General features: G+C 44.3%; 1 protein-coding gene across 3 annotated transcripts in view; it reads left to right on the top strand.

Annotated features, from left to right (window-relative positions):
* MYO7A (myosin VIIA) overlaps positions 1–27180 on the top strand; it is a 101026-nt gene that overhangs the window by 57555 nt on the left and 16291 nt on the right. For 2 of the 3 annotated variants that reach the window (XM_071557162.1, XM_071557153.1), the window contains 15 exons: positions 8349–8486; positions 11114–11272; positions 11607–11699; positions 13024–13118; positions 14224–14308; positions 15185–15403; positions 15561–15668; positions 16225–16434; positions 16978–17181; positions 17493–17669; positions 19222–19311; positions 20506–20633; positions 22084–22210; positions 25578–25697; positions 26437–26610. In XM_071557162.1, the coding sequence (XP_071413263.1) occupies positions 8349–8486; positions 11114–11272; positions 11607–11699; positions 13024–13118; positions 14224–14308; positions 15185–15403; positions 15561–15668; positions 16225–16434; positions 16978–17181; positions 17493–17669; positions 19222–19311; positions 20506–20633; positions 22084–22210; positions 25578–25697; positions 26437–26610 (2127 nt within the window). Of the gene's footprint in view, positions 1–8348; positions 8487–11113; positions 11273–11606; positions 11700–13023; positions 13119–14223; positions 14309–15184; positions 15404–15560; positions 15669–16224; positions 16435–16977; positions 17182–17492; positions 17670–19221; positions 19480–20505; positions 20634–22083; positions 22211–25577; positions 25698–26436; positions 26611–27180 lie in introns of all 3 variants that reach the window. The other variant, XM_071557144.1, reaches the window with a different exon arrangement.

Raw genomic sequence — 27180 nt, 5'->3', positions numbered from 1 at the left:
AAGGAAGGGATAAACTTGCTGGCATTAAGCACCACAATAGGACTGTGAGGAACCAGTCAACAGTTGTGTTTTAGTGCTAGAACAGCAAAGAGAAGGAACACCAGTCACGAAAGCTGAACTTTAAAGCATCACTTTCCACATCCCAGTCCTCCGGGAGGGTAGATTCTTACTCCATGCTCAGTGTGAGAAAAGACTGTGTGTGCAGAAGTTTTAGAGAAAAGTACAGTTATTGCTTTAACCCTTCCTACTCAATCTGAGCATTTATTACTGGGATGCCAGCTTAAATACTGAGATTAGTGGCTATTTCACCGTTAATAATACAAATATATGATTTTTGAGTCAGTTGAACATCTACATTTCCCGACGAAGACATCATCATCCCTGCTCCAAAAATTAAAGTAAAAACTGTTAAAAATATCAGCCTTTCAGAATCTGAATGTATACACAGATCAGTCACTATGGCCAAACCCCCCAGTCTTTCCCCAGGTAAAGCCCTGGGACTGCAGAGGGTGTGGGGATAGAATTTTTCAAAGCAACCAAATTTTTTAGGAATCGGAGTCCCATTTCCAAATGCCAGCCAATGCCACTGATGGACCAAGGGACTTAGGGACTTTCAGGAGTGCCAAACAGTTTTAAGTGCTGAATTCCTTTACCTGCTAAGGGCAAGAAATGTTTACATTCTCAAGACATTTCTTTAAATATGCTATGTGCTCTTCTAGAAGCCCTGTTTGTAACCTTTAGCAATTCAGTTCTGTTCCTGCTGAAATGAATGATCCTTATCCTTTTGACTTCATTAGGAATACGATAACATTTATCAGCACCAATTAAGCTACCAATTGGCATCACACTCCTGGTGAGTTCAGAGATGTCATCAGTTGTGGATACTCCTGTGGAAGTAGACACTAACTCCCTTAGCATCAGTGCTGCCGCTTACTTTGCTTTTTATTGCTTGTTCCTTGCTGCTTTTTGGTGCAGGCTTTGCAGTTCATCTTGGAAACGATTTCTTGCTTCTTTGAGCAGAGCAGAGATGTACTGTGGGAAATCAGTGAGAGGTTTTACACAGTAGTAATACAGACTTCTTTACAGCGACACTTCCAAGTATCTTTAAAAGATACTGGAAGTATATAATAGCCAGATTGAGATGTCCACCTGGATGTTGTCTAGGATTTGAGAACTGAGACCTTTTAAAGCATCAGAGCACTTTTTTTTAATGGCAAACCTTTTTTTTAAATAGTTCCATTAGACATCTTCAGAATCTGTCCAAACCAGTGGTGGTCTCTGTGCTTTGATACTTTAATGATCTCTGCTTTTCTTTTTTGAACGAGAGATTTTTAACCTGACTGTCATGGAACTGAAAGAGAAGCAAACATTATGTACCAGCTCCCCTAGTCAAGCACATGTTAATGAGAACCTGAAGAGCACTAATTCTCTAAATACCACCACACAAAAATTCTCAGATAAGCAGATCAACATGGGGCTGAGATGCTTTTGCCATTGTTTTCCACCAAAATCCAGTAAAGTTTGCAGCTCTTTTCTTAGTACACATGCTTCAAAAGAAGGAGTGAATGAACCTGGATCATGGAAATTGACTGAATGTAGCAAAGAGCTGGGGCAATGTGTCCTTGGAACTTCTTGGAAGTGTGCATGCCTCCCCTGAGCATCAGTGAGACAATCCATGGAGAAACTTTCCAGAGATAGTCAGGCTGGGTCAATCAAATCTAATACCTTCCCTTAAAAAGAGACAAGTGGCTGCTCTGCTAAGGGCTAAATCAAATCATGAGGCAATTAACTCAAGAGCTCCCAAACTTTGGTTCTCAGGAGCTTATTGATAAGTTTGTGGGATTTTATGAGTCAGTGAAATAAGTCCATATCTGCTTTACATTCAGTCTTCCAAATGGGATCCTTATATACCAGAAACTTGAGAAAGCCACAGATAGAGAAATTCAAAAACCAGTCAAGAGTGTATGTTTTAATACTGTAGTAACTATTTGGTCCCTGAAAGACCTAATATCTGTGCGCAATGAAACCTGTGTGGTGAACTGGGCATTTCTGGAGCACATGGAGCTGTAAAGCCTAATTTATGCATGTCCATCACAGAGAAGGTCTGTCTGCACATATTTGCTGAACTGAAACATTGCTTTGGGCAGTGACAGGTGAAATGATTAATTCAGTGGGGGTTGTACACCGTTCCTCCGAAGAACCGGCTGGTATGGTCTGGCAGCACTGCTTGTTCAAGGAACAGGTAGAATAACCACTGGAGGATGGAACAATGTAAAGGGGTGGGGACGGGGTGGGGGTGAGGGGAGGGAAGGAAATCTCAGGGCTTTCCCCTTGGAAAAAGATTAAATTCTATTGAAAATGCGGAATTTGTTGGACTAAAATTAGGGGAAAAGGAAGGGATTTCTTTCGAATTTTTGCGCAAAATTTTTTTTGTCCTGGCACCTTCCAACTGCTCTGTATTGAGAGCAGGGATGTATGAGGGAGAAGAGTTGGGATGACCGAAATTGGATGAATAATAAGTGAGGTTAGAAGTCATACAACAATTGTTTCCAAGAAGCAAGAGCTGGACAGTAGCAGTTCCCTCAGCTTCAGGAATGTGAACATGGAGATGAAGAGGAAAAGCCAAGAGGGGGTTAGACAAAAATCTAAGAATTAATGCATTATGTTCATGAGATATGTTACAGCTGGACCTCCAAGACTAACAATGTCAGGCTCCCATTTCAGTTATTCCTTCTTTTCACTATTTGCTCTTCTCTGTCTCTGTTTTGTGTTTTGTTGTTTTTGTTTTTTTTTTTTACCTGTGCTTCATGTAGTTTCTCTGTGGCTATGCATCCAGCACATTTGGCCAGTCGCCCACACCCACACCAAAGGTAAACTGAATACATGAGTTCTGTTATATATTCACCTCTCCTTGGCAAGGATTGTGCTTTGCTCCTGTTGATTTATTCCTCTTCCTGCACTATCTATAGAGAATCCATTTCAAGTGACCAATATGATGGAGAGCATTTTTACAGCTTGTTAAATAATACAGGTGTATGATGTGTCATTTATTTCTAGGATTCAACTCAGAAGAGCTTGTAATGATGGGAGTTTGGTTGGGATAAAATCAGAACCAGGCTGAGCCAAAATTTTGAGGATCTTCTTTCTGATATTTGAATAATTTAAATTATTTTCAGATGGATCATCTGTGGGATTTGGCGGTTGTTTAGGATGGTGCCACCACTGGCTTCAGTGGGACATTACTCCTCCATGCAACTGCAAATCAGGCCTTGTTTTGTGCTTTTGGGGGCAAGAAGCTGACAACTCATGTGAGAAGAGAGACTCCTGGACTGCATTTCTGTGTTGCTTGGAAATGCTGTTATTCTTGGGAAGAGTTAGTTCTTGTTCATGTGACATCTCAGATCCAAGCCTTCAAAGACACAGATACCATGGAATTTTGCCATGATCATCAAAACAGGTCTTTGGCACCTTTTTTTAGGTCTTTCCTGTTTCATCTCATCTGCTGACTGGTTCTGATAGCTTCCCAAACCTTGCTTGCTAGATATTTGGCCATAAGGTAACATACTGTGTGCCAAAGCTTTTACGCTATTAGCTTTGTGACTCTGCTCGCATTTCCACAACAACCCCTTGATAGGCAGAGGATTCTGTTGGAGATAGATGTGACTTTCAAAATTCAGATCCTTGCATGGGGCTGAATTTCATTCCTTCTTACCTCTGTAGTGCCTCGGATGTTTGGACTTGGAATTCCAATGAGGAGGATCTGACCCAGAATGACACAAAGCCACTCTTTTCAGAGGTGGACTCCTTCCCCTCTGTATCACGATTAAAACTGTTTGGACTGGAACATATCATTTGGCCTTTCTCTAGAATTGTAGCAATGCCTCACACACAAAAATGTCCTTCCTGAGTTAAGATACGAGAGAGTTGGAGAGGGACTTTTGGCAAGAACATGGAGTGATAGGACAATGGGGAGTGATTTTAAACTGAAAGAGGACAGGCTTAGATTAGAATATTAGAAAGTAATTCTTCACTGTGAGGGTGGTGAGACACCTGGCATAGGTTGCCCAGAGAAGCTGTGGCTGCCTCATCCCTGGAAGTGTTCAAGGCCAGGCTGGGCAGGGCTTTGAGCAACCTGGTCTAGTGGAAGGTGTCCCTGCCCATGGCAGAAGTCTAGAACTAGAAGATCTTTAAAAAGTCCCTTCCAATCAAAATCATTCTTTGATTTCTGTGATTGTGTAAGATTAAATTCAGGAGAGAATTGTGCAAAATCTGTCAGAAATGTTTAGGCCACTTTTTTCCTCTGAAGACATTATAAACATGAGATACAGGGAAATGGGAGACATCATACTGATGATTTCTATGAGTTTTGTTGTTATCATAGTTGTTCTCATATTTGTTAGGCACTGAGATAAGGTTAGAACAGTAAAGATAAAAAGTCTTTTCAGATAGATATATGTATATCTATCTCAAATCAGTAAGCTTTATAAAATGGGGGTGTAGTTCAGAATAGTGACACTTGGCACTGTTGTGTAGCCCACATGAACTTTGCATCTGAAGGCACCTTCCAGACTGTACACCCTTTAGGAGAGAGACTGTCTCTTCACTGTATGTCACTGCAGAATCTGCTGTGAGGTGGCCTCAGCTTTCGTGGTTGCCTGGAGGCCACCCCTGTGACATTCCATATACAAACATAACAAACAAAAATAATAATTTTTCTCAGACTTCAGAAAAACAGGCTGAGAAATAGCAAGTCACATTGGCATGGCCCAATTAATGATCTTACAATCCTAAGGAGGTGGGAGGATGATCTTTTGTCCAGAACCTTTCCCCACAGTATTGTTGGTGGTACATGCTTTAGTCTCCTTCCCTAACTCACCTCAAGTGTTTCATCTTTCTGCATTTCCACTGAAGCAGGTTGCCATCTCTCTGGCAGACCTTCGGCTGAGTGCGGTGTCTCTAGTGCACCCATGCAGCCTTCTCCTTCAAGGAGGAGAAGATGCAGAGGGACATCAGGGAATAACTTCTACAGTTTCTTGCTCAGTGACATTTCTCCTTGTACTTGCCATTCTCCTTGCCTTGAATGTTACAAAGGAAAAGAACTGGTGGTTGCCCTGGCTGGCACTCTGGGTCTGCATTAAGACCATCCTACCTAACATAATTTGGTGTCCACCTTAATCCACAGACCCCATAAGGTGCAGATAGGCTGAATTGCTTTCTCAGCCCTGGACAGATAACTACCTAAATGTTTCCAAGACACCAAAGGAGAGAGTCTGAATAGATCCCTAGAGATGTTACAGCTTCACAGAGATGCTGGGGAATGTCCTGATGCTCCAGCTGTGCCACTGGGGATCTCAGACTCCCATGCTAGGGGGACATCCAATTGTGTCCTGCTGATGTATTCTCCCTTGTCTTTTGTCTTGATGTTACTGCAAACAGCCACGTATGTGTTTGCACCTCCAAAGTTCAGGTTGGCTTGAGATGGCAGAAAGAAGTGGCACTGAAGCATGTCCAAATATCATGCTGATCTGTACATCTTTCTGAACTCTCTTCTGGGAGGATGCTTCTCTGTGAATCATCTAGTACTCTTTTTCTTATTTTCTCTTCTGGTTTGGTGTGGGATTTTTCCTCCTTTGGTGTTGAGCACAAGCTGAGTTATACCTCAGTGTTCCAGTCTGGGCTACAGCACTGCTCTCAATATACTACTCTCATTCCTGCTCATCCTTCCCCATGACAGTGCTCTCAATCCTGCTCATCCTCCCTTGTGCCAGGCTCTGTATGGACTAGTGGAGAGATGGTCTGAGTCCCAGAGATGTCACAGTTTCAGAGTTTGAAAGCTAAGATGTGTCTGGCCAGAAGAAAAGAGAATATATCAGCTCTTTCTCCTTCAGGCTATGGGGACTGGATCTGATTTTAGTTAAAAAAATGCTCTTCCTCTGCAACAGATCCTGTATTTTCAGTGCCTTTATAGGCTGTGTTGACAGGTTGTTCCACTTCTTTTTTGGGGTCATTTGGTTGGAAAAAGAGAAGACATGTTATTCTCGCCATGCTAGTGTTGAGGTCAGGCAGAAGGTACCACAATGACTTGAGTGGTGTCACCTATCCCTGAAGGATGAAGCTGATGCAAAGCTCTTGTTGGAATATTCGTTGTGTATCTGAGAGCCCATATAGTGCCCATAGGGCTGGTGCCCACCATTGAGATGGGTCTGTGCATAAATGTCAGGCCCTGAAAGCAAGGGAATGGGATGATGCAATCTTGAGAGGAGGAGCCCAGACTGCTCTATTTGGATAGAAGACAAGCTGCTCTCTGGTCATTGTCCCTTCCCTTCAACCCCTCCCAGCAAAAAGCTCTTAGATGTAAGGATGGAGACAGCACCATTGCTTTTTACCAGAGCTGGATGCATGCAGGGAAGAAATGCAAGGCATCAGCAACCTAGAGAGGCATGTGTTACTGTCTAGGAGCAAACCACTCATGCATTCCCTTGTAGACCCTTGTACAAAGTCTTGCTCCCTTCCTACCACCATGGCTGAAAAATGACCTCTCCCAGCTAAGTCCAAACTGACTGAAATCTGGCTAACGTGCAGTTGCTTCCAGCTTCCAGCCCTGCTCCTGCATCTGTTGCTGCTTCTAACCCCTGTGGCTGTCCTTCCACATCTCAAAGAGATGACCCTTTTTGCATAATTAGAAAAGTGATTACAAAACATTCATCAAAGCCTCTAAAACTAGGATTCTTGCTGAAACAGTATTTTCCTCAGAAAATTTGTGACAGAATGTGGGCATTACACTCTACAGTGCTTTGCAGGTAGCAGCTGCATCCATTAATTACCCTAGATTTGTTAACAGTTTGTCCTTCAGGTGAGGATTTTGCTGGGAGAGATCACTGGTAGCTGCCCATGCTCTTCTTTAAAATCAGGCCAGGTTTTTGTGGTGTTTGCATGAGCTGGATTTTCTCTTGTTGGAATTCCGTGATGACTTTTTGTTTGTATTGATTTGGTTTGTCTCAGCATCATATCCAACCTGAGCTGTGTAAACTCCCTGCTCGTGGCAAGGTGGTTGTACTAGATGGTAATTATAGTCCCTTCCAACCCAAACTATTCTGTGATTCTATGAAATTCCTCAGTTTTGAAGAGTGGGAATGTTATCTGACAAGTTATTAGTGCTATATGATGAAGCACATGTAAAGATTTTAGCAAAAGTAGAAATGAAACTCATCATGTTGCAAAACATAGCAGCAAAGCCAATGCAGATGGGGATTTTGTGACTCTACACATGGCTTGACCACCTGCAAATAAGAGGCTGTTTGGAAGACAAATGCGTTAAAATCCTGTTAGAATCCTCCCTTTGGGAATTCCCTGACCACAAGGCCATGTCACAGGACATGTCACAGTTCACTATATTTTTCATTCAGAGGAAGTTGCACCCTGGTGCCCAACTCTTGCTCCAACCCACCAGCATTACCTGCTGCCCCACAAAGGGTCCCTGAACACTGGACCCTACAAGACACATAGCACCACTGTGACTGAGCTCAGGTAATAGTGACTAACACATAAAATTAGCTAGGGACTTCGTTTAGTTTGGAGGTGGTTTCACATGGTTCTTCCAGACCAGGGAGAAGGGACTAATAAGAGAAGCATATCCACTCTCATTTAGGAACACATCCCCCAAAATAGAGATTGGGTTATTAATTTAACCAAGGGAGATAAACCAAGAACACTCCTATTATTTAGTCTAGTTAATGGTCTTTTGCAAACACAACTCTTTGGTAGTGCAGGCTGAGGAATATGGAAGTGTCTGGAACTGTTGCAGAGCCACCCTGCAGCAAGCATGCCCCTGGATTGTTGTTCACCCTATGGATGTGTGCTCCTCACCCCAGGGAGCAGGAGGGGCTCAGCCTGACATGAGGAACCGTGACAGAAGGGCTGCAGAGCATGGGATAGGGAAGTCCAAGCCATTCCCAGCGAGCATCTCTGGGCAGGTGCATTGCCCCAAGCTGCAATACAGAGAATTTTGATGGCCCAGAAGAGGCTGTTTGTTCTCATGGGCAGATCATCCTCATGGCTCTGCATAGGGAAGGCTGGTTTTCCAGTCACACAGGGAGATTCGAGCAGGAGAAATTAAACTATGGCACTTTTCCTCCCTGCATAGGTGCATATGAAGTAAGTTGCCAGAGCCTAGCCATTACAAGTTCGCCGGCTCTGCCCTTCCCCTCTCCTGCCACAACTTTCAATCTCCTCTGCCCCACTCCCCGCTCCAGTCCCGGCTGTCGCGGGAGGTTGCGGGGACGCGGCCGTAGAGGGAAAGGCGCTGTTATCTTTTCATTTCCTGACTGCGCTCCGCTGCGCTCTTGCAGGGAGCGGAGACGAGGAAGCGCTCGCCGACGCTCAGCAGCCAGTTCAAGCGGTCCCTGGAGCTGTTGATGAGGACTCTCAGCGTGTGCCAGCCCTTTTTTGTCCGCTGCATTAAGCCTAATGAGTACAAGAAGCCCATGGTAAGTCCTGCTTTTCTGTCCTGGTTGCTTTTCGTACAGAACTGCCCATGGAGTCATTCTGCCCTGAGCTACCGGCAAAATAACTTTGGGCATCGGCAGAGCCAGGATTGACCCTGTGAGCTTAGAAAACCAACTCACAGCCTGTTCTGCAAACAAGGGAGTCACCGAATGGTTGGCATAATAAGGCACTTGCGTTGCAATCCAACAGTACCCCAAAACCTTTGCAGAGGGGAGGTCCTGACCCCGCCTTTCTTCCCTAGTGTGATCTCCAGGAATTCACTCTGCTGCCCTTTATCCTATAGGAAATGCCTCTCTCTGTTTCGATAAGGGGAAGGCACCTCCCTGCCACAGACTTCGACAGAGCCATGGGTTAACTTGTTCTATGGCAAGGTTCTATGTTTTCTAAAAAACATGTCCCCATGGCTGCTTTCCTCAAAATCTTTGCTTTCAGTGTGTATCTCATTCATTTTAAATCCTGGGGTTTTTTTCTTCACCCTTTGCAAAAGCACGGTTCTAAATGCAGAAAAAAAAAGAAGCATGATAGCACAGAAGTGTGAGAGGAGTTATTTTGCTCCAGTTTCCAGCGATTTGCTTCAAAAGCAATGAGTGCTATGGGGACAAACTTCTAGGAGCAAATGAAAAGGAAGGAGAAGGCTATAAATGCCCCTGACCACAAACTGCTAACTCAGAGCTTTTCAGCAGAAGGCAGGCGATAAGGCGGGTGCTGCACACCCTGATCCCATTCGCAGAAACTTCTAGGATCACACCCTGATGCTGTGGGCAATCACTGTTACCTGCTTACCACTCTAAATAGTGATATTACCTGGAGAGAAAGAGTTTTATTTAATAAATAAAGGTAATCCGCCAGAGCTGGAGCTTTATATGAAGTCAGTGTCTGTCAGCAAAGCTCAGCCGAGCACAAAGAGCCATAAAATACTGAATTTCAGAGCAGTTACATAAAAGCAGTGTTTGTTTAAAACTTATTTTTGCTGTTTATAGTACGATCCAGGGCAAAAGGTGTGGTGGCTCTCTCAGATCAGTTACCTGTGCTCTTATCCCAGTTTTGGTGAGAGTAAAAAGGTACCCAATAGCCTGTTAATGGAATACGTTGGGTTAATATTTAACAGTATGTCTGATCTGGGACTATCATCTAAGCGGAGATCAGAACAAGACCTTCTTTATCAACGTGGGTGATGTTGAAAAATAGAAGTACATCCTGAACTGATGATAACAAATTATTCCCAGTACCCTGACTTTGAGCTGTTTTTACATGTGGATGTCTAGAATTCAGTCTGGTATTTTGTATTCTGCATAAGAAGTCTGTATTTCATCAGTCCTTGCAAGTGCTAACCCAGAAGTCACTCTTTAACCTATTTGTCTACAAAACTTTCAGTGGGACATTAAAACAGGTCTAAGTTTGAGAGATTCGGACAAAGAGAAATTAATCTTCCCATTAAAGTAGTGAGTGTAGAGTAGTAGTGAGTAGAGACTGTAGTGTGTTATGAAATGTGATTTTTTGCTAAATTTATTTTTGGCCTTCATTTAATAATACAAAGGAAAGGAAATCCCAGATAAAGGTACACAGAGCTGTGTGGGGTGACTGCAAAGAGAATATTTTCTGGGAGATCAGAAAATATCAGTCGCTGCCTTTGAAGAAAAACATACTGATAGTGATAGGAAATGGAATAGCAGATGTGAAAGGTCAGTGGAAAGTCCTGACTGTTTGTTACTTCATGTTATTTTAAAACTTTTACTTCCTTTCAAAATGTGCTTTAAGGGGAAAAAAAATTGTTTGTATTGGGATGCTGGCTGGAGTTCTCTGAGTCTGTATATCACTCCATGCTGCTGTTTCTGAATATTGTTTGGCTTAGTCCAAGAGAAATGTGTGGGATGCATTAAATAACAAAGCATGCAAAGAAAGTCAAAAGCATCTCCAGCAGTCTGGGCTTCATCGGGCCCTTAAGTCAAGAGCACATATTTGCCCATACATATGATGAACTAGCCCTACAAGCTCCACAGAGTTATTTGCAAGCCCAGAACTGCTCACATACCTTCACATAGTGCAGCTCCTCCTGTCCCAGGAAATACAGCTGAGATACAGGGACAGTTATCTGAGATACAGTCTCGTAGTTACTCTCCTCGCTTACCTCAGGGAGAGCCCAGGTGACTCACATGTCAGATGCTGATAGCTGTACATGCACAGACATTCACATCTTAGACAGGTGAAGGGAAAACAGTAATTCTTTGGCTTCAGCTGGGATTTACTGTCCCAACTTTTAGTGGTGTGCAAGCACTACACCATATCTACCTTTATTTCACATCACTGCCCGTTTTCCCAAGGTGATGTTCACCATTGTATTGTCCTCTCCAGTTTTCCACTCAGTCCTTTGTGTAGAACGCATCTAGTTTTGCAAGTGGGAATTAGAGAAATGGAGTGAGTCACAGTCAGCAGTCTACAGGATCAGGTCCATGACAGCCAGCAGTCCTACAGCCTGGGGTCTACCAAGAGAAGGATTTGGATGGATTCTTGACTTGCTTGCCCCACACATTTTCAGAGCCCCCACTCTCTTATGGCTGATCCAGGCCAAGATTTGCAATCAAACCCCCGTGTCCTGTAACCTCCCCAGCTGTTTGATCGGGAGCTGTGTGTCCGTCAGCTGAGGTATTCAGGAATGATGGAGACAATCCGCATCCGCCGAGCTGGCTACCCCATCCGCTACACGTTTGTGGAGTTCGTAGACAGGTACCGGGTGCTCATGCCTGGGGTGAAGCCAGCATACAAGCAGGTGAGAATCTTGTTCCACAGGTAACAAATACTCTCTGCTGGGCTCTCCAGAGACATTTATGGGATGTGCATCATCTCCAAAAGCAATTATGTGATAGTTGATCCCCAGGTGTCACGGGGGTGCTCTGGGCTTCCAAGTTGAAGGAGAAATGGTTATGGGGCTGGCAGGGACAGTTAGCCATATTCACTCTGGCCCTCTCACTCATCTTAAAGGTGGTGACAGTAAAGCCCTAGGAACCTCATTAGCAGAAAACTGCAGAAAAGGTCTGCACGGGGCTTTGGGAGGAGCCATGGGTGAGTCTGGTCCTGGTGAATACCAACCCCTTTTCTACCAGGGAGACCTGCGTGGGACGTGCCAGCGCATTGCTGAAGCAGTGCTAGGGAAGGATGATGACTGGCAGATTGGCAAGACAAAGATATTCCTGAAGGTAGGTGGTTCACCACAATTCCCCCTGCTTTGGATCTTTGCCTCTGAAGGAGTTTCCTACCATTTCCTTTCCATCACAAAACGTGACCCTTTTCCATGGTCTCTGGGTTGGCATGTCAGTGGGTAGAACTTTGGTTAAGGCAGAATATTTGGGGCCAGTTCAGGAGCAACAGGCAGGAGAAAGTCCTGACACTGTGCCAGCACTGATGCATTCACAAAATCATATGGGCATGAACATAGTCACATACAGTGTACAGCCTTTTCCTTCCTGGACTGCACAACTTAACCTCATCTCCTGCCTTCACCCAAAAAGAACAGCAGCAGGAGGGATGCCCAAGCAAAGCTCTGCAGAGAGAGGTATGTGAGCACATTAGGCTCTCTTTGCTTTCTCCATGTTCTTGTGCAACCCAAGATGTGCCCACAGTCTCCTTTCTTTCATCAGTCCAGCTGTCCCAGTGTTGCAGGTCCCCTGCAGCCCCATTCACACTCATCTTTCCTTACAATTCTGTGCTGTAGGGAAGATCAACCTTCTCTCGAGCAAAACTCTCAGTAATAAACCCTGACTACATAAACCTAAATTCACACCCAACCCTGTTGTAAGCACAGACACCCCCATTTCTTCCCTAGAATCTGTTCCCACTAGTTACTCTTTCCAGAGCCTGTTATCATGATCTCACAGCTGTCAGGGCAGGAAACAGAGAAACTGGGAGGCCTCGGGGGGCTGCATGAGGTCAAGCAAAGCAGGAAATGTGTGGAACTGCTTCTGCTGCACCCAGTGCAGCAGGGCTCAGTATGCTGTGACCAGAAAAGAGAGCAGAATCACACATGGCATGGGAGGAATCAGAATAAAGCTTGGACTGATGCATCTGAAAGCCTCAGGGCAAAGGAAATTCAGTGTTTCAAGGAGCTGTTTTGTCCTTATGGTAGGGAGGTGATGCAGTCTTGACTAGAAGTAATGGGACACAGGCAGCTTCTAGTTTGTTTCCAAACCTCTCCATGTTCCTAGGGACTGCTCCCACGGCTAAGAGCACTAGGAGGGAGCTCTGCATGGAAGGGCAATGTAATTTGGTTATTTTAAGACTATGAAGTACTGCATTTGCAGCTTCTGGATGACCTGTTTCATTTGGGAATGAAGACAATAGATCACTAGGATTTATGCTGGGACTTCCCTAGTGAGTAGGTGGGGTAATACTTGGAATATAAAATGACCAAAGAGTTTATTTTGAACATCTTCCCTGGAGAAGGACCTTATACCACCCCCTCTTGCCACTTGTCAGGCAAATGGAGAGCTTGAGACCTTGATGCTATGTTGCTTCCTCCCACAGGACCACCATGACATGTTGCTGGAGATTGAGAGAGACAAGGCCATCACGGACAAAGTCATTCTAATCCAGAAGGTGGTCCGTGGGTATAAAGACAGGTAGGTATGAGCCTCACTGCCAAATGGGAGGTGGGCTATGTGGCATACTTCATCCAGAAAGTGGTTCCTGGAGGCTGTGTCACTGCTTTGGTGCCCAGATGACCAGAGGGGACCCCTGATGTGTTGACACTCAGGTGCAGCAAGTATTGGAGGAAAACAGTGGAGGTGAAAAGAGGAAAACTGAGTTGTCTGCCTCAAACCTGGAGAGAATAGGAGCTTCTGCCCCTGGTCAGTGCCGTCTTCAGGGGATCTGGTATTTGCTATGACAGCGTGGCTGTGGGACTCTGAGCCTGCTGAAGGCAATGCTAAGATTCCAGTCTATAGAGATCTCCACAAGACTGCAGTGGGACTACTGAGTCATCCACTGTGACTAAAGTTGCTCTCCCTAAAGTGCAGGGGGTTCAGAGCTCTTCTGTTTGCAATCCAGTTGCCAGACATGGGATGAGGAAAGGTAGCCCATTGTGGATGAAGAAGGGGAGCCGCAGCCAAGGATAAGCTTCACCCACGGAGAAGGGACTGTTCTTGGGACTTTGTGCTCTTTGTCCAAGCCACGGCTATGACTCAGGTTGTGCTTTGCAGAAAGGGCACAAACTAAATAACTCATCAATCTTTAACACACTAATCTTAGAGGGACCCCCAAGCCCTTCCAACACAATCGTCTCAGAGGTGCTTACAGGTAGAATCAGATCAGACTAAGAAGGATTGGAGGAGAAGATAGGGGTAGTGGGGTGGTATTTATGAACTATGTCTTGATCATTTGGGTGAGATTGAATCCATTCTCAGATGCTAGATTGATGTTGGAAGGACACATAAGGAAGAGATTTCAGATGTGAGAAGAGTGTGCAGGGCTGAGGGAAGGAGAGGACCATTCTCATCATCTCCTGCTTCCCATTCCCGTAACATGACAAAATCTACCTATCAGATAGAGCCCCTACAGATGTTCTAGTGAAAGCAGAAGAGCTGGGGAAGGAAACATTTTCAGGCCAAAATGCAATGTTTACTCCCCCTTTGACTCCCAGATTCAAATCTCCAAGAAACAAGACCCAGGAGATGATGTTAACTTGCAGCCAAACCACAGAGGCAAGTGATTAAAATGCCTTTGCAGGTCCAATTTCCTGAAAATAAGAAATTCAGTCCTGATGATTCAGAGATACTGGCGTGGACATAACTGCAGGAAGAACTACGGTGCTGTAAGTACAGGGGTGCTTCCCCATAACTCTACCTTCCTACCTCTTTCAGCTGGGACATACATGAGTTTCCTGGTTCAAAATGTCCCATTGAATGTAGGAAGTGGTGAGGTTGACTTTTATCAGTTGAAGTGAATGGCAGTTGGCTCTTGCTGCTTTGTCTTCTCATTGTGACCACCTTCTAGCTGTCCTTTTCCCCATGAGTTACATGTCCTTTGCACCAACTGGTCACTTGAGGTTTTATAAGTTTTCTCATAGTTTCCAGATGACTGAAAACTGGAGACTAGCTTCTTCTGAAAACCCAACTCCCATCTCTATGTGGGAACACTTTTGGATTTCTCCGTAAGCCAGTCCATAGTCCTTGTCTCTCCCTGTCCCAGCTCGCTCTGACCCAACAGCAAGTCACTTGGGAAGTGTGTTAGGGTCTAAAATATCTCAATATCGTCCTCCAAGCCTGCAATCTGATAGGAATAGCTACTTCTAGGCTGGTCAGGAAGCTGCCTCCTGCCATGAAACAGCACCTTGACTGTCAGGCAGGAGTTTTGCAGATGCTTGACCTCCATGGGAGCAACCCTCATGTCCCATGGCTACCTTGAAATGACCAGCCAGACATCCTGAGGTCTCTGAAGGGCACAAACTCTGTAGGACTCAGTGGGGAAGAAACTGTCTCTGTCCTTCCTGGGCTTTGAATCAGTGCAGCAGCTGGACGGCTTCATTTCTCCAGCCTTATGGAGAACCTCCCGAAGGTTTGTCCTCGTGGGAACTGATTTCAGTGGCTCATTTTTACAGCCATGCAAGAAGGAGATTAGTGATGGAAATCTGCTTATGATGACTGAGCTGCTGGGTGGTGGGGTGGTTTCATCCTGCTCCCTCTTGCAGATGCGGATTGGCTTCCTGAGACTGCAGGCCCTCTACCGATCCCGCAAGCTTCATAAGCAGTACCATATGGCTCGCCGGCGGATCATCGAGTTTCAGGCACGATGCCGGGGCTACTTGGTCCGCAGGGCGTTCCGCCACCGCCTCTGGGCTGTCCTCACCGTCCAGGCATACGCCCGGGGCATGATCGCCCGACGGCTGTATAAGCGCCTCCGGGGGGAAGTAAGTACCTTGGAGGAGAGGTCATTTGTGGGAAACAGAGGCAGGGAGAGGGGAGACAAACATGCTTCTGCTCTTGGGATCTATTTTTAAAGGAAATAAAAAATTTCAAAAATAAGTAGATGCCTATTCAGGATGGCTCTTCTGTTTATTCCCACAGTATCATCGACGTCTGGAAGCAGAGAAACTTCGGCTGGCAGAAGAGGAACGACTCCGAAAGGAGATGAGTGCCAAGAAAGCCAAAGAGGAGGCAGAAAAGAAGCACCAAGTACATCGTGACTGATCTCTTTCTGGGGTTCTGTCCATTCTCACGGGTCTGGTTTTGCTCCTTTGAGGGGCAATGACAAAAATACCTAAGAGATTTCTGCCTTGCTTGAGCAGTTTGTATTTAATTCTCTAGAGTACGCTGTGCTCTAACTAGTTTGAAGCTGCTCCAGAATTTCTGATCTGCTGCACAGGAATGCCAGAGATTATAGTTATTATTCACTTGCTTTTGCTATTGTGTAAAGTCTGAAGGGAGAACTGGCACACTCTGTGTGTGGGCACATGCAGGGTTGTTTTATAAAAGAGAAAAATAAGGTCAGTGAGAGTTTCTGTGCATGGACTAACACCTGAAGAGGCACTAATGAAAGGGAATATGCTATTGCTTTGTCCTTCTGTAGTTAGGAAATTGAGACATGAATATGTCACTGATTTGCTCCAAGTCATGATGCTGGTATTGTGCCCTAACTACTGGGCAATCTGCCTTTCTAAAACCAAGCCCTGCAAAATTTAGTTCCAGCTCTTTGGAAGTAGTTCAGTCACTAACACTTGTCTTTTTGCAGGTACGCCTAGCCCAGCTGGCACGGGAAGATGCAGAGAGAGAAGTAAAGGAGAAGGAGGAAGCACGTCGAAAGAAAGAGCTCTTAGAAAAAATGGAGAAAGCTCGCAATGAGCCAGTGAATGACTCAGAAATGGTGGACAAAATGTTTGGATTCCTGGGGACAACCTCCTCCCTGCCTGGCCAGGAAGGACAGGCACCCAATGGCTTTGAGGTACTGAAGATGCACATGAGCCTGTCTGTCACATGGAAGCCTTTAGCAAAGCATTAATGAGACAGGGAAGAGTACAGCATTACAAAAGTGGGTCTCTGAAATCTTCCTTCGAGGGTAGGCTTTTCAGTGTGGCCCCAGAGGGTTACCATGCTGTGGCTAGGGATGGGCAGGCAGCCTGCTGACTTCTCTTGGGCTACTGAATGGAGGAGAGCAGTATCACTTTAAGATCACTGAGGACCTGTGGCCTTTGAGATCTTCTCCTTTGTGGTTCATCACAGCTCATGGCATTTTGCTCTTGGACATCCTTTCCCCATGCTAAGAGTTGGGGCCATGCTTCCTGCTTCTTCGACTGCTCTGGGGACATTCCTGGGCTCAGGCACATGCTTCAGAGCTTGGGCTCCAGAGCTATATTCCATGTTTTCGTTTTGGCTGAGTTTTCCTTTTGGGATGGAAATCAGACTGACAGAAAAATCAGACCCAAAGGGAAAGGGTAGTTCAATATCCAAGGCCATGCTGACTGTCTGACATGTCCTTCCATAACAGGATCTTGAGCAAACACAGAAGGAGCTAGAGGAAGAGGACCTGGATGCAGCATTGCCTCTCCCTGAGGAAGAGGAAGAAGATCTCTCGGAGTACAAATTTGCCAAGTTTGCTGCCACATATTTCCAGGGCACAACAACACACACGTACATCCGCCGGCCTCTCAAGCAGCCTCTCTTGTACCATGAAGATGAAGGAGACCAGTTGGTGAGGCAGGGGATGAAAAATCTTGAGCAGGGCCGGGTGGGTTGGAGCAAGCTTGGGGAACCCTTCAGCCACAGGGTACCACCAGTTTCCCTTTGGGATACATGGAGTCTGAATGTGTGATCCCAGCCACTAGCCTGCCCAGCATGCACAGGGGGAATGCATGCTGCAGGCAAAACTGTTACCTGTGATACAGGGAAGTGTTTGATCTCCTACAGAGACCACAGTGGTGATCCTTATGGATTCAGCATGGCTTGACCACCCCCTCCACTGCACTGGTGTGAACTAATGGAGTGTAACCTTCTTTCAAATAGGCAGCACTTGCTGTATGGATCACTATTCTTCGTTTCATGGGAGACCTCCCTGAGCCAAAATATCACACAGCCATGAGTGATGGTGGGGAGAAGATACCAGTTATGACAAAAATCTATGAGACTCTTGGCAAGAAAACATACAAGAAAGAACTACAGGCTCTGCAGGGAGAAGGAGAGGTAATGACTGTGGCTGTCAAAGAGGTGCTGTTATTAGTGTTGGATACTGACAGGTGTTGGAAAGAAACAGCTTGTGGGTTTTACTGCAGGCAATCAGTGTGTTGATTTGCACTTATGCTACAAAGGGTGAATTTCTCATGTGCTAGCTGTTAACCTGTCCCTTCTTCTCAGGGATAACTGAATGTCCCCCAGCAATACAATGAAAGAAGTGCCCTGGTATCTCTCATGGGGCTTTGATCTCTCTTCTCCACCCCGCAGGGCTAAAATACACAGAGGGAATGCAATGTCCCATGTCATCAGTCTCTCATTTGGGGATTTCTTTTTGATCTGCCCTGAGTTAGAGGAGTCTAAATTAAAAATGTGCCCTTAATCTTGGAGTAGGAAGTAATAAGTTACCAGGAGTTTAAGCTGTGGAAATTAAAAAAAAATCCCTATTGCATCCTGAGTGGATTCTGGGATGTCAATGGAGAACTTCATCTTAGTGTCCTTCCCAGATAGGACATTGTTCTGGAAAATTAACGTCCACAGCACTGATATGATTTCATCTTTAACAGTTTCATTTTTAGTAAGTTTTCTTGACAAACCTCCTAGTTTTTAGAAATGGTGGTACCATTCAGCACTTTCAGTGAATTACTTGATGAGGGTAGCCTCATTCAAATTGTAATTCTGTAAAAATATACATGCAGAATCACCATTTCATTCCTTCTAGCCATCATTTCTTGCTTGTTTATTACCAAAAGAAGCATGTTTTGGCCAAGTGAGGCATCAGATAGTACAAAAGAGAAGGAAAATTTAAGCTGTCCTTTTTCTTTGTGGGTACATCATTTCTGCAGAGCACAGAGATGCCTAAGCTGACTGAGTGAAATGATACGCAACTTCAGTTTTACAGTACCAACTTGTCTTTATAATGGATATAAACCATCAAAGCTGCAGGACTCAATGTGCTGATCGGGTGTGAAGTCACAGTCCTTTCAAAGCTATTTAAAATGGGGAGGAGTTGACTGGGTCAAAAAGTTTGGTATAAAAGTAGAAATGCAACAGTAACTTGATGGTATCTTGTCAGTGCTCAGAGTTTTCCCACACAAAATTTATTCTTCTGGGACATCTGATAGAGCACAGGGTTGGTTAAAAGTTATGAAACCATAGTGGATAACTACCTGTCCATGAATTCCTGCCTAGATGGCTTCCAGCTACAAACCTGCTTTGCAAAAGGCTTGTCTCAGAGAGTGGTCTTGCTCATCTCATTTGCACTGTCATAAGCAGAACTGGGTGGACCTGGGTTGACTAAGACAGCCATGTATTCAACACAACTTTTTTCAGATGTCCCCAATATATAATTTTGATTTGAGGGATCTACAAAACTCCGAGCCACATTTAGGTTATCAAGAAGCACAGGAACATGGGTGCAGACTTCTGGGTCCCACCAGCCTCTGAAATATCTCACTCTGTGCCCAGGATTAATGGTCTGTTGCAGGAGCCCAGGGGAGACAGGGAAGACACTTGCCAGGGTTCTGTGTCTCACCACATTCCATCTACCTCTCTTGCTTTGCAGAGTACTCACATTGATGGGCACAAGAAGAACAGTGTGCGCCACAAACTGGTCTCCTTAACACTCAAGAAGAAATCCAAACTGACAGAGGAGGTGAGAGGAGACGCTTGGCCACCTGGCAGTACAAGTGCCGTTGGATTGTCTGCAGCCCTCTCTGACTCTCTTCTGCTTTTCCCTAGACAACATAGAACCAGCCCTCCTCTGGGTTTGGCGCTACCTGTCTCTCTGCCTGAAAGATTTAAGGAGTGTTTAAGGGGAAAGGTTGGCTTCCCGTGTCTCCTTGAGTCATTCTGCACCTCGCGCCGGCCTCCCCTCGGCTCCCGTTCTCCATCCATCCACCACGTTCCCTCCCCTCTTTCAAAGCCCTCCATCCAGCTGCCGATACCTCTCACCACTCTGTGATGGTCTGAATGTTATCCCTGCTTTTAGCTTCCTGCCCTCCACCGTGGCATAGGTAGCAGAGGTGGGGTCTCCAACTGCACTCACCCATTCCCTGCTCCACTCCAGTGCCAGGGATAAAACTACTCATGGGAGCAGTTACCCCAAACTGAGAGTTTTTGAAAAATCCCATCTCAAAAGAGTGAGAAACAATAAGTCTTTTGGGCGGGGGATATCAGAACAGTGCAAAGACTGCCCATTTCCAGAGCAGGCACCATCTCACCTGGCTTTAGCTTCTCGAGAGCCTGAAGATAGCTCCCTGAAATAGTCACCATTTAGAGTCATACACTCTGGAAATGTTTGTCTTTCTGTAATGACTCTAAATAGAGACTGAGTTGACTGCCTGAGACAGAGAACTGGTAGGCAGATGAATGCCATCCCTGTTTTCACAAACAGCACCATGCTTTTGCATTTTAGGTTGCATCATTAGCATGGGGAGTGGGTCTGTTTTGTTAGTATTTTATTGATTATTTTAATATTAATCAGTTAAAGGGACACATCTTCCTTGGCAATAAGGTAGATTTATTCAAAGTTCCTTGGTGGCCCTCTCCCATCTGCAGGACCAGCTCAGAACTGGGATGCAAGGGTGCCATTGTAGAAATCCCAGAAAAAGAACAAGCAGGTGGAAGTGTGACTAGGCAGGACCATTTTTAACTTTGCCCATACATGTTTAAAGGCAACACAGTCGAACTCTGCCATTGCTGCTAAAGTCCTAGATGGAAGAACTTCTGAGACACTTCCTGGCTGGTGGAGGAGTCCTCTTGGGGAAGCACCACACACATGGGATGGGAGTGAAGGGAGACATAGTAACTGGCTGTACTGAAAGAAAGCAATGTGTCTGATTGACAGGTGACAAAGAGACTTCACGATGGTGAGTCTACACTCCAGGGTAATAGCATGCTCGAAGACCGACCTACCTCCAACCTGGAAAAGCTCCATTTCATTATTGGTAATGGCATCCTCAGGCCAGCCTTAAGGTTAGAAATACAGACAAAGGCATGAACATGCCATTCTTTTCATTCCTTCTTCCTTGAGCTTGTCTTGAAATATTCAAACAATTTTGATAGTGTGCACAGCTTTGAAAAGCTCTCATTTTATAACGTTTATGGTTCCCTTGTACAATGCAGGCTGGGCTGGATCATGTTCCTTACTGTCCATATCAGGCCCAATGGAAAGACCATGCAGAGGGATTCAAACACTTCTGAAAGTCAAAATGGCTACTGGATTGTTTTTTAATGCTCACTCTTGTTCCTTTGTTTTCCGTTTCACCATTTAGATCTCTTCTACTTGTGTGAAAATTTTTGATGGTATGCTAATGAAAAGCTCTTTTCAGTTGCTAAATTAATTATTCAAAAATAATAATAAAGTGCCACGTTAAGGTGCCTGCACATCTTTGGTTTAGCCCATTTCTCTGTGTGTGTGTGTGTGTGTGTGTGTGTGTGTGTGTGTGTGTGTGTGTCTTATAATACAGTCCTTGCCTATGCAGTCTCACTCTTTTCACTCACACTTGTCTGCTTACTCCAGGAACAACATAAGCATCTTCACCTGATGATCACCTTCTTTCATTTTAATTTTGTCCTCCCAGTTCAACATGGAGCCCTTAGTGTTACTTTTCTGTACAAAGTCTTTTCAGGCAGACCTGGTAGTGTCTGATGGGCTTTCTCATGAGTTTTGTCAGTGTAACAGGTTGCCTAACATTTTTGTGGCCTCCCAGATAGATGACAAAATAATGCTATCCCTCATTTTGCATGTAGATAACTAAGATAAAGCCAAAGATGGACACTCAATCCCAAACTGAGATACCTGTCAATGTATGTACCCATTCAGACATAAAAGCTAGACAAATCTTGGTCTCCACTGGAACTGATAGTTCCCCAAAAAGGCAAATTCAGGTGTCTCAAGGAACAGCCTGCAAACAAAGACTTCCAAATGATGGGCCTTTATGAAAGGTATATTAGGAGACCTTGGTAGTACTGGGAAATCTTTGTAAGAAGCCAGAATAAACTCTGTCACCCAGAGGTGACATTAGGCTTCCCTGAACCTTGAGACTCCCTTTTATTTCTCTCCTTCTCTAAGCAATGTCAGTCAGCTGTGGGAATCTCAGTTGAAACATATGGAAGGCTCGGAGGATATCACAGGACCGGTGATGGATGGCGTTATAGAGATGTTGCAGTGAGCAGGGTGACCATCATTAGAGCAGTCAAATTAATATCCTTGTGATGCTAAAATGAACTTTTAACTGCCAGTCACGTGCAGACAGGGTCTGTCTCTGTCTCTCTATTTGTGTCAAAACCCATCAACTTTTAATGTTGGTTTTTTAAGGGTTTTTTTCATTTGTGTTAATTAATAAGAATAATTAAACAATTCCTCTAATATTTTTAATGTCAAATTTTAACTTTGAATTCATTTTTTTAATTTCTGTTGCAGGGATGAAATCTATTGTCAGATCTGCAAGCAGCTGACCCAGAATCCATCGAAAAGCAGTCATGCCAGGGGCTGGATCCTGATGTCCCTCTGTGTGGGATGTTTTGCTCCTTCTGAGAAGTTCGTGAAGGTAAAATGTAGATATTTGTCTCATTAATTATCTGCCAATCCATTTCCTTTTCCATCTATGGGACCAGTTTTTCTCTTGGATTTCACAGCAGAGGGAATCTCAGTCTTCATCTTTGCCAGAAATGAAGATGACAAAGTTCCTGAGAAAACTGTGCATGATCCCAAGTTCCATACCTAATGAGAATCAAATTAGTCAATCCCTGAAAACTGGCCCTCTCTTTCCTATGATTCTAAAGGGAATGTAGAAAACCAATTTAGATGGTGCCTTCACTGTAGATGTGTGAAGATGTTATTAAGTGACTTCTGGCAGGAAAGTTCATTGTGGGAAACTGCAAGTGAAATTTGAACAACCAGAATAGCCCACATTTCCCCCCTGTTTCTCATATACAAAGATCTGTGCATTTGTTCAAGAATTTACTGACATCGACAGTGTGACCTCAAGCATTTACTCTAACAAAATTGGCAAGGAATAGAACTACACAGCTAATTATAAATATAAATTGGTATTTTAAAAATTGCGCTTAGAAAAGAAAGGATTTAGTTTACCTGGAAGTGCATTTGCATAGGTGCTCTCTGCATGATACACATATCCCACCATGTGTCATAATGAAGACATCCAATTCTAAGCAGCCACATGAGACCCACATCTTATCTTCAGCAGCAGTATGGATCAGCAGGACTGAAGTCAGTGGGGATTGCTAAGAACTGACACTTTTGAAAATCAGGTTGTTTTTACAAATTCTCTTGTGGTTTTTTTCTGGGCAAAGTTACATTGCCCATATTTGAACAGTTTGCTTTCAAAATGAGTTATAGAGTCATTGAATTGTTAAGGTTGGAAAAGACCTCTAAGATCATCAAGTCCAACCATTGCCAAACCTGCCACTAAAGCAGGTCCACAAGTGCCCTATCTATATTTATCACTTCGAGAGATGGTGATTCCACCACTTCCCTGGGCAGCTTGTTCCAGTGCCTGACTGGAAATAAAGATATTCCATTCATTTCCATAGATATCAGATTAGCTACTGGGTCTTCAGCACTGAAGAGCTGAAGCCAAGATTAGAAATCCCTCCTTCATCCCCAGGCCTTGCCAGTATGAAGTCTAGTAAAGCAAATAAATCACTGGCAAAGTGGCAGAAAATTAAATTTTGTGTAGAAATGAGATCTGAGAAAGTATGCCACAGGAAGTTTTGTGGGTTTAAATCCTTAATAGTGAAAGATTACTTTAGGCTAGTGAAGCACTTTTCAGAAATAATTTATGAGTAGTTCTGGAGACTCAGACTCATAGAATCATAGAATGGTTTGGATTGGAAGGGCTCTTTATAGGTCATCTAGTTCAACATCCCTGGCATAGGCAGGGACACCTTCCTCTAGAGCAGGTTGCTCAGAGTCCTATCCAGCCTGGCCTTGAAGATTTCCAGGGGTGAGGCAGCCACAACTTTTCTGGGCAACCTGTTCCAGTGCCTTACCATCCTCACAGGAAAGAATTTCTTCCTTATATCCAATCTACACTTACCCTCTGTCAGGTTAAATCAACATCTCTGTGTCCTATCACTCTGTGGCCTTGTCAAAAGTCCTTCTCCAACTCTTTCATCTTCAAGCCCCTTTATCTCCCACACCTTTAGGTACTGGAAGGCTCTCTAAGGTCTCCTTGTACCCTTATTTTCTCCAGGCTGAACAACCCCAGCTCTCTCAGCCTGTCTTTAGAGCAGAGGTGCTCCAGCCCTCTGATCATCTTTGTTGCCTTCTTTGGACTTGCTGGATCAGGTGTATGTCTTTCTTATATTTGGGGCCCCAGAGCTGGACCCAGTATTCCAGGTGAAGTCTCATGAGGGCAGAGCAGAGGGGCAGAATCCAATTCCTTGCCCTGCTGGTCACGCTGCTTTTGATGCAGTTGGCTTTCTGGGCTGCAAGCGCACTTTGCCGAGCCAATGTCCACTAACAACAGTAAGTTCTTCTCGTCAGGGTTGTTCTTCCTCTGCTCTCCATCCAGCCTGTATTTGTATCTGGGATAGTCCCAACCCACATGCAGGACCTTACACTTGGCCTTACTGATACTTCAGAAAGTTCACACAGACCCACCTCTCAAGTCTGTCCAGGTCCCTCTGGATGGCATCCGTTCCCTTCTATGATTCTGTCATTCAAAAGTGTCACTTAAAACTGAACATTTTAAGAAGGATTTAACTAATAATGAGGCAGTCTTTTAAGTATTCCAGCTACCAAATATGCAAGTTTTGCTTTGGATCCCATTATACACCTTTCATCATATCTTAAGCTTGAGTCAAGACACATTAGCACTCCTGTTCTTTACACCTTTCTTTCAACTAACAGTGGGCTTAAGTAGGAAGGCTCAGTCACAAGGAAGTAGAAATATGAAAAAAAATGTAATTACATAGTTCATTATTAGCAATAGCATAATTAAAACTACACTTTTGCATTGCATTCACTCCTTACAATCATTTGCAGCAGCTCTCACCCATGTGACCTGGCTGTATTCCTAGATATTTCATAGTGTCTCTATAAGTTATGATTGACAGAGATGCCTATCTCTAGCCGTGTTATTTATGGCTGACTGTTATAAAGCAGTCTGTGCCTCAGAAGGAACAGCTGTGTTGCCATTCAGAGAACTCTTTATCTATCTATAAAGTCTCTCAGAAGAATTTGATTTACAGAACTATTAGTCTTAGCTAACATTTTGGCCAAGATGTTTATGTAATATTTTTAAGTGTATTATCTTTTATGTCATATTTTTAAGTGTATTATCTTTCATACTGTAGAAGTCACCGGATTTAATTTACTCTACAATAATGTGGTTGTAATTTTGACATATGGTGAAGTGCCTGAAATTCTGGTTTAGGATCGTCCAAAATGCAATTTTAAAATCTGACTAAAGAAATACTTGTTTAATGTCACTGTGAAAGATCTTTTGTGCTGTAGCTATGTGTTCTGAGTGGCATTCACTTAAAATTCCCCTAGATGATTACTTACACATCTTTTTCATTCACTACCATCTTTCTGGCCAACACTCAATAACATTTTATAATACATCTTTAAAATACAGAGATAGAAATCAGTGGTAGCAATAGCAGGAACAGAAAAGCTGCTGCACTGGCTTCAATCAAAGGTCTGTGTAGTCTGACATCTTACCAACTCCAAGGCCACAAATGCACAGTAGAAAAAGTCAGGGGTGCAGACTCTCCTACTCTCTCTCAGCTTCCAGTTGATGTGATGCACGAACATCTGAGCCTGAGTGGTAGCACTGTCGTTAGTCCCAGAGGGCTTTTCTCCTATAAAACATTGCTTTTTAACCTTTGCAAGTGCTTGGCCTCTAGAGCCAGAGGTCTAACCAATGTGTTCCCTGCTGCCAACAGTACTTAAGGAACTTTATCAACGGAGGGCCCCCAGGTTATGCTCCCTATTGTGAAGAGAGGCTGAGGCGGACATTTGCCAATGGGACAAGGACACAGCCACCCAGCTGGCTGGAGCTGCAGGTATGAGCCCCTTTCCATCTCCTCCCCCGGCAGCTGGGGCTCAGGGTTTAAGCCTTTCACTGTCAGAGGAACCACATCTCTGGCAGGACACAGTGTGGGGCAACAAAATGCCGATTTCTGTCAAGAATTTTCAGATAATTCCAAGATACTGCATTCCCCATGCATCCTGCCTTTGCTCCAGAGTATGTTATTCCAGAGGATGTATCTTCAGATCAATCCCTTTGACTGCCTCAGCACTTTTTAATTATGTGTGCTTAAGAGTGCTGCTGGGCCTTGAGGCCAGCTGGCACGGAGCAAGCCCCCACATATTCTAGGAAACTGTATTCCAGATGAAGGTGGCTGCAGACAAACTGCCTCCTGAGAATGGTCCCTGGGACTTCTTTGGGGATAATCATAGCTGGAACAGGCAGTTTGTGCAAAAATTGGTTTTTTTCATGTGCTGGTTTACAAGCATATACAGCTGTGCTCCAGTGTCCATGAGCATTCCCAGGTATGCTTGTATTTACTGGATTAGGCACCTTGATGACTGAATGCATTAAATAAAACATCTTTGACTTTCAGGTGCTTCCAGTGGGTCACCATACATTATCCTTTTGATAAACATGGTATGGTAGTATTGAAAAGAAGCCAGTCATTGGGATCAGGAATTAGTAAATGGTTATCAGAGTGGGATGGAAGAGGATGTAGGTAAATAGTGTTGGAATATACATAACTTTATAGTTTGACTTTCATCCATTAGGCAACCAAGTCCAAGAAACCGATCATGCTGCCTGTCACATTTATGGATGGGACAACAAAAACACTGCTGACTGACTCTGCAACAACTGCTAAAGAGCTCTGTAATTCTTTGGCTGACAAAATCAGCCTGAAGGACCGATTTGGCTTTTCGCTTTACATTGCACTTTTTGACAAGGTATGTCTTAAATTCTGTTCCTGAATAGCTCTGTGAAAGAAGAGGGAGGTTCTGCTTGCTGTCATATAACTTTCAGAAGGAGCATTTCTACAGTGCAAGAGTCAGTATGATTTTAACAATAGTCAAACTCCAGAGCAGGGTTGTAGAAAAATCTCCCTCCTTGGAGATATTCAGAATTTAGCAGGAAAATGCACAGAGCAACCTATTCAAAGATGAACCTGCTCTGACCACTGGACTGGACTAGAAACCTACAGCTACTGTATAAGAGGAAGAAGTATATTCTCCCCTCCCGATGTGAGCACCTCTGCCTGCAGGTGGAGAAGAAAATGGTTTATACTACATTTTCTTTGTCTTTTTTGAGGAGACATTCATCCAGGGATGTTAAGTCTGAGGGGATATAGTGCTTTAGGGCTTCAGGCCAGACCCCAGTGAAAAGACAGTGGTGATAAATTTCTCTAAAAGGACAGGCTTTTTTATTCTGGGCTTGTCTGATGCTTAGTATGGTTGAATCCAAGACCATGACTTTGAAACAGGGTATTTCAAAGCACAGTATAAATCAACAGTGCTTTA

The sequence above is a fragment of the Pithys albifrons genome, chromosome 1, assembly GCF_047495875.1.
Source record: "Pithys albifrons albifrons isolate INPA30051 chromosome 1, PitAlb_v1, whole genome shotgun sequence".
NCBI lineage: Eukaryota > Metazoa > Chordata > Aves > Passeriformes > Thamnophilidae > Pithys > Pithys albifrons.
Note: the sequence above shows the minus strand (reverse complement) of the source record. Positions and strands in the feature narration are given on the sequence as shown.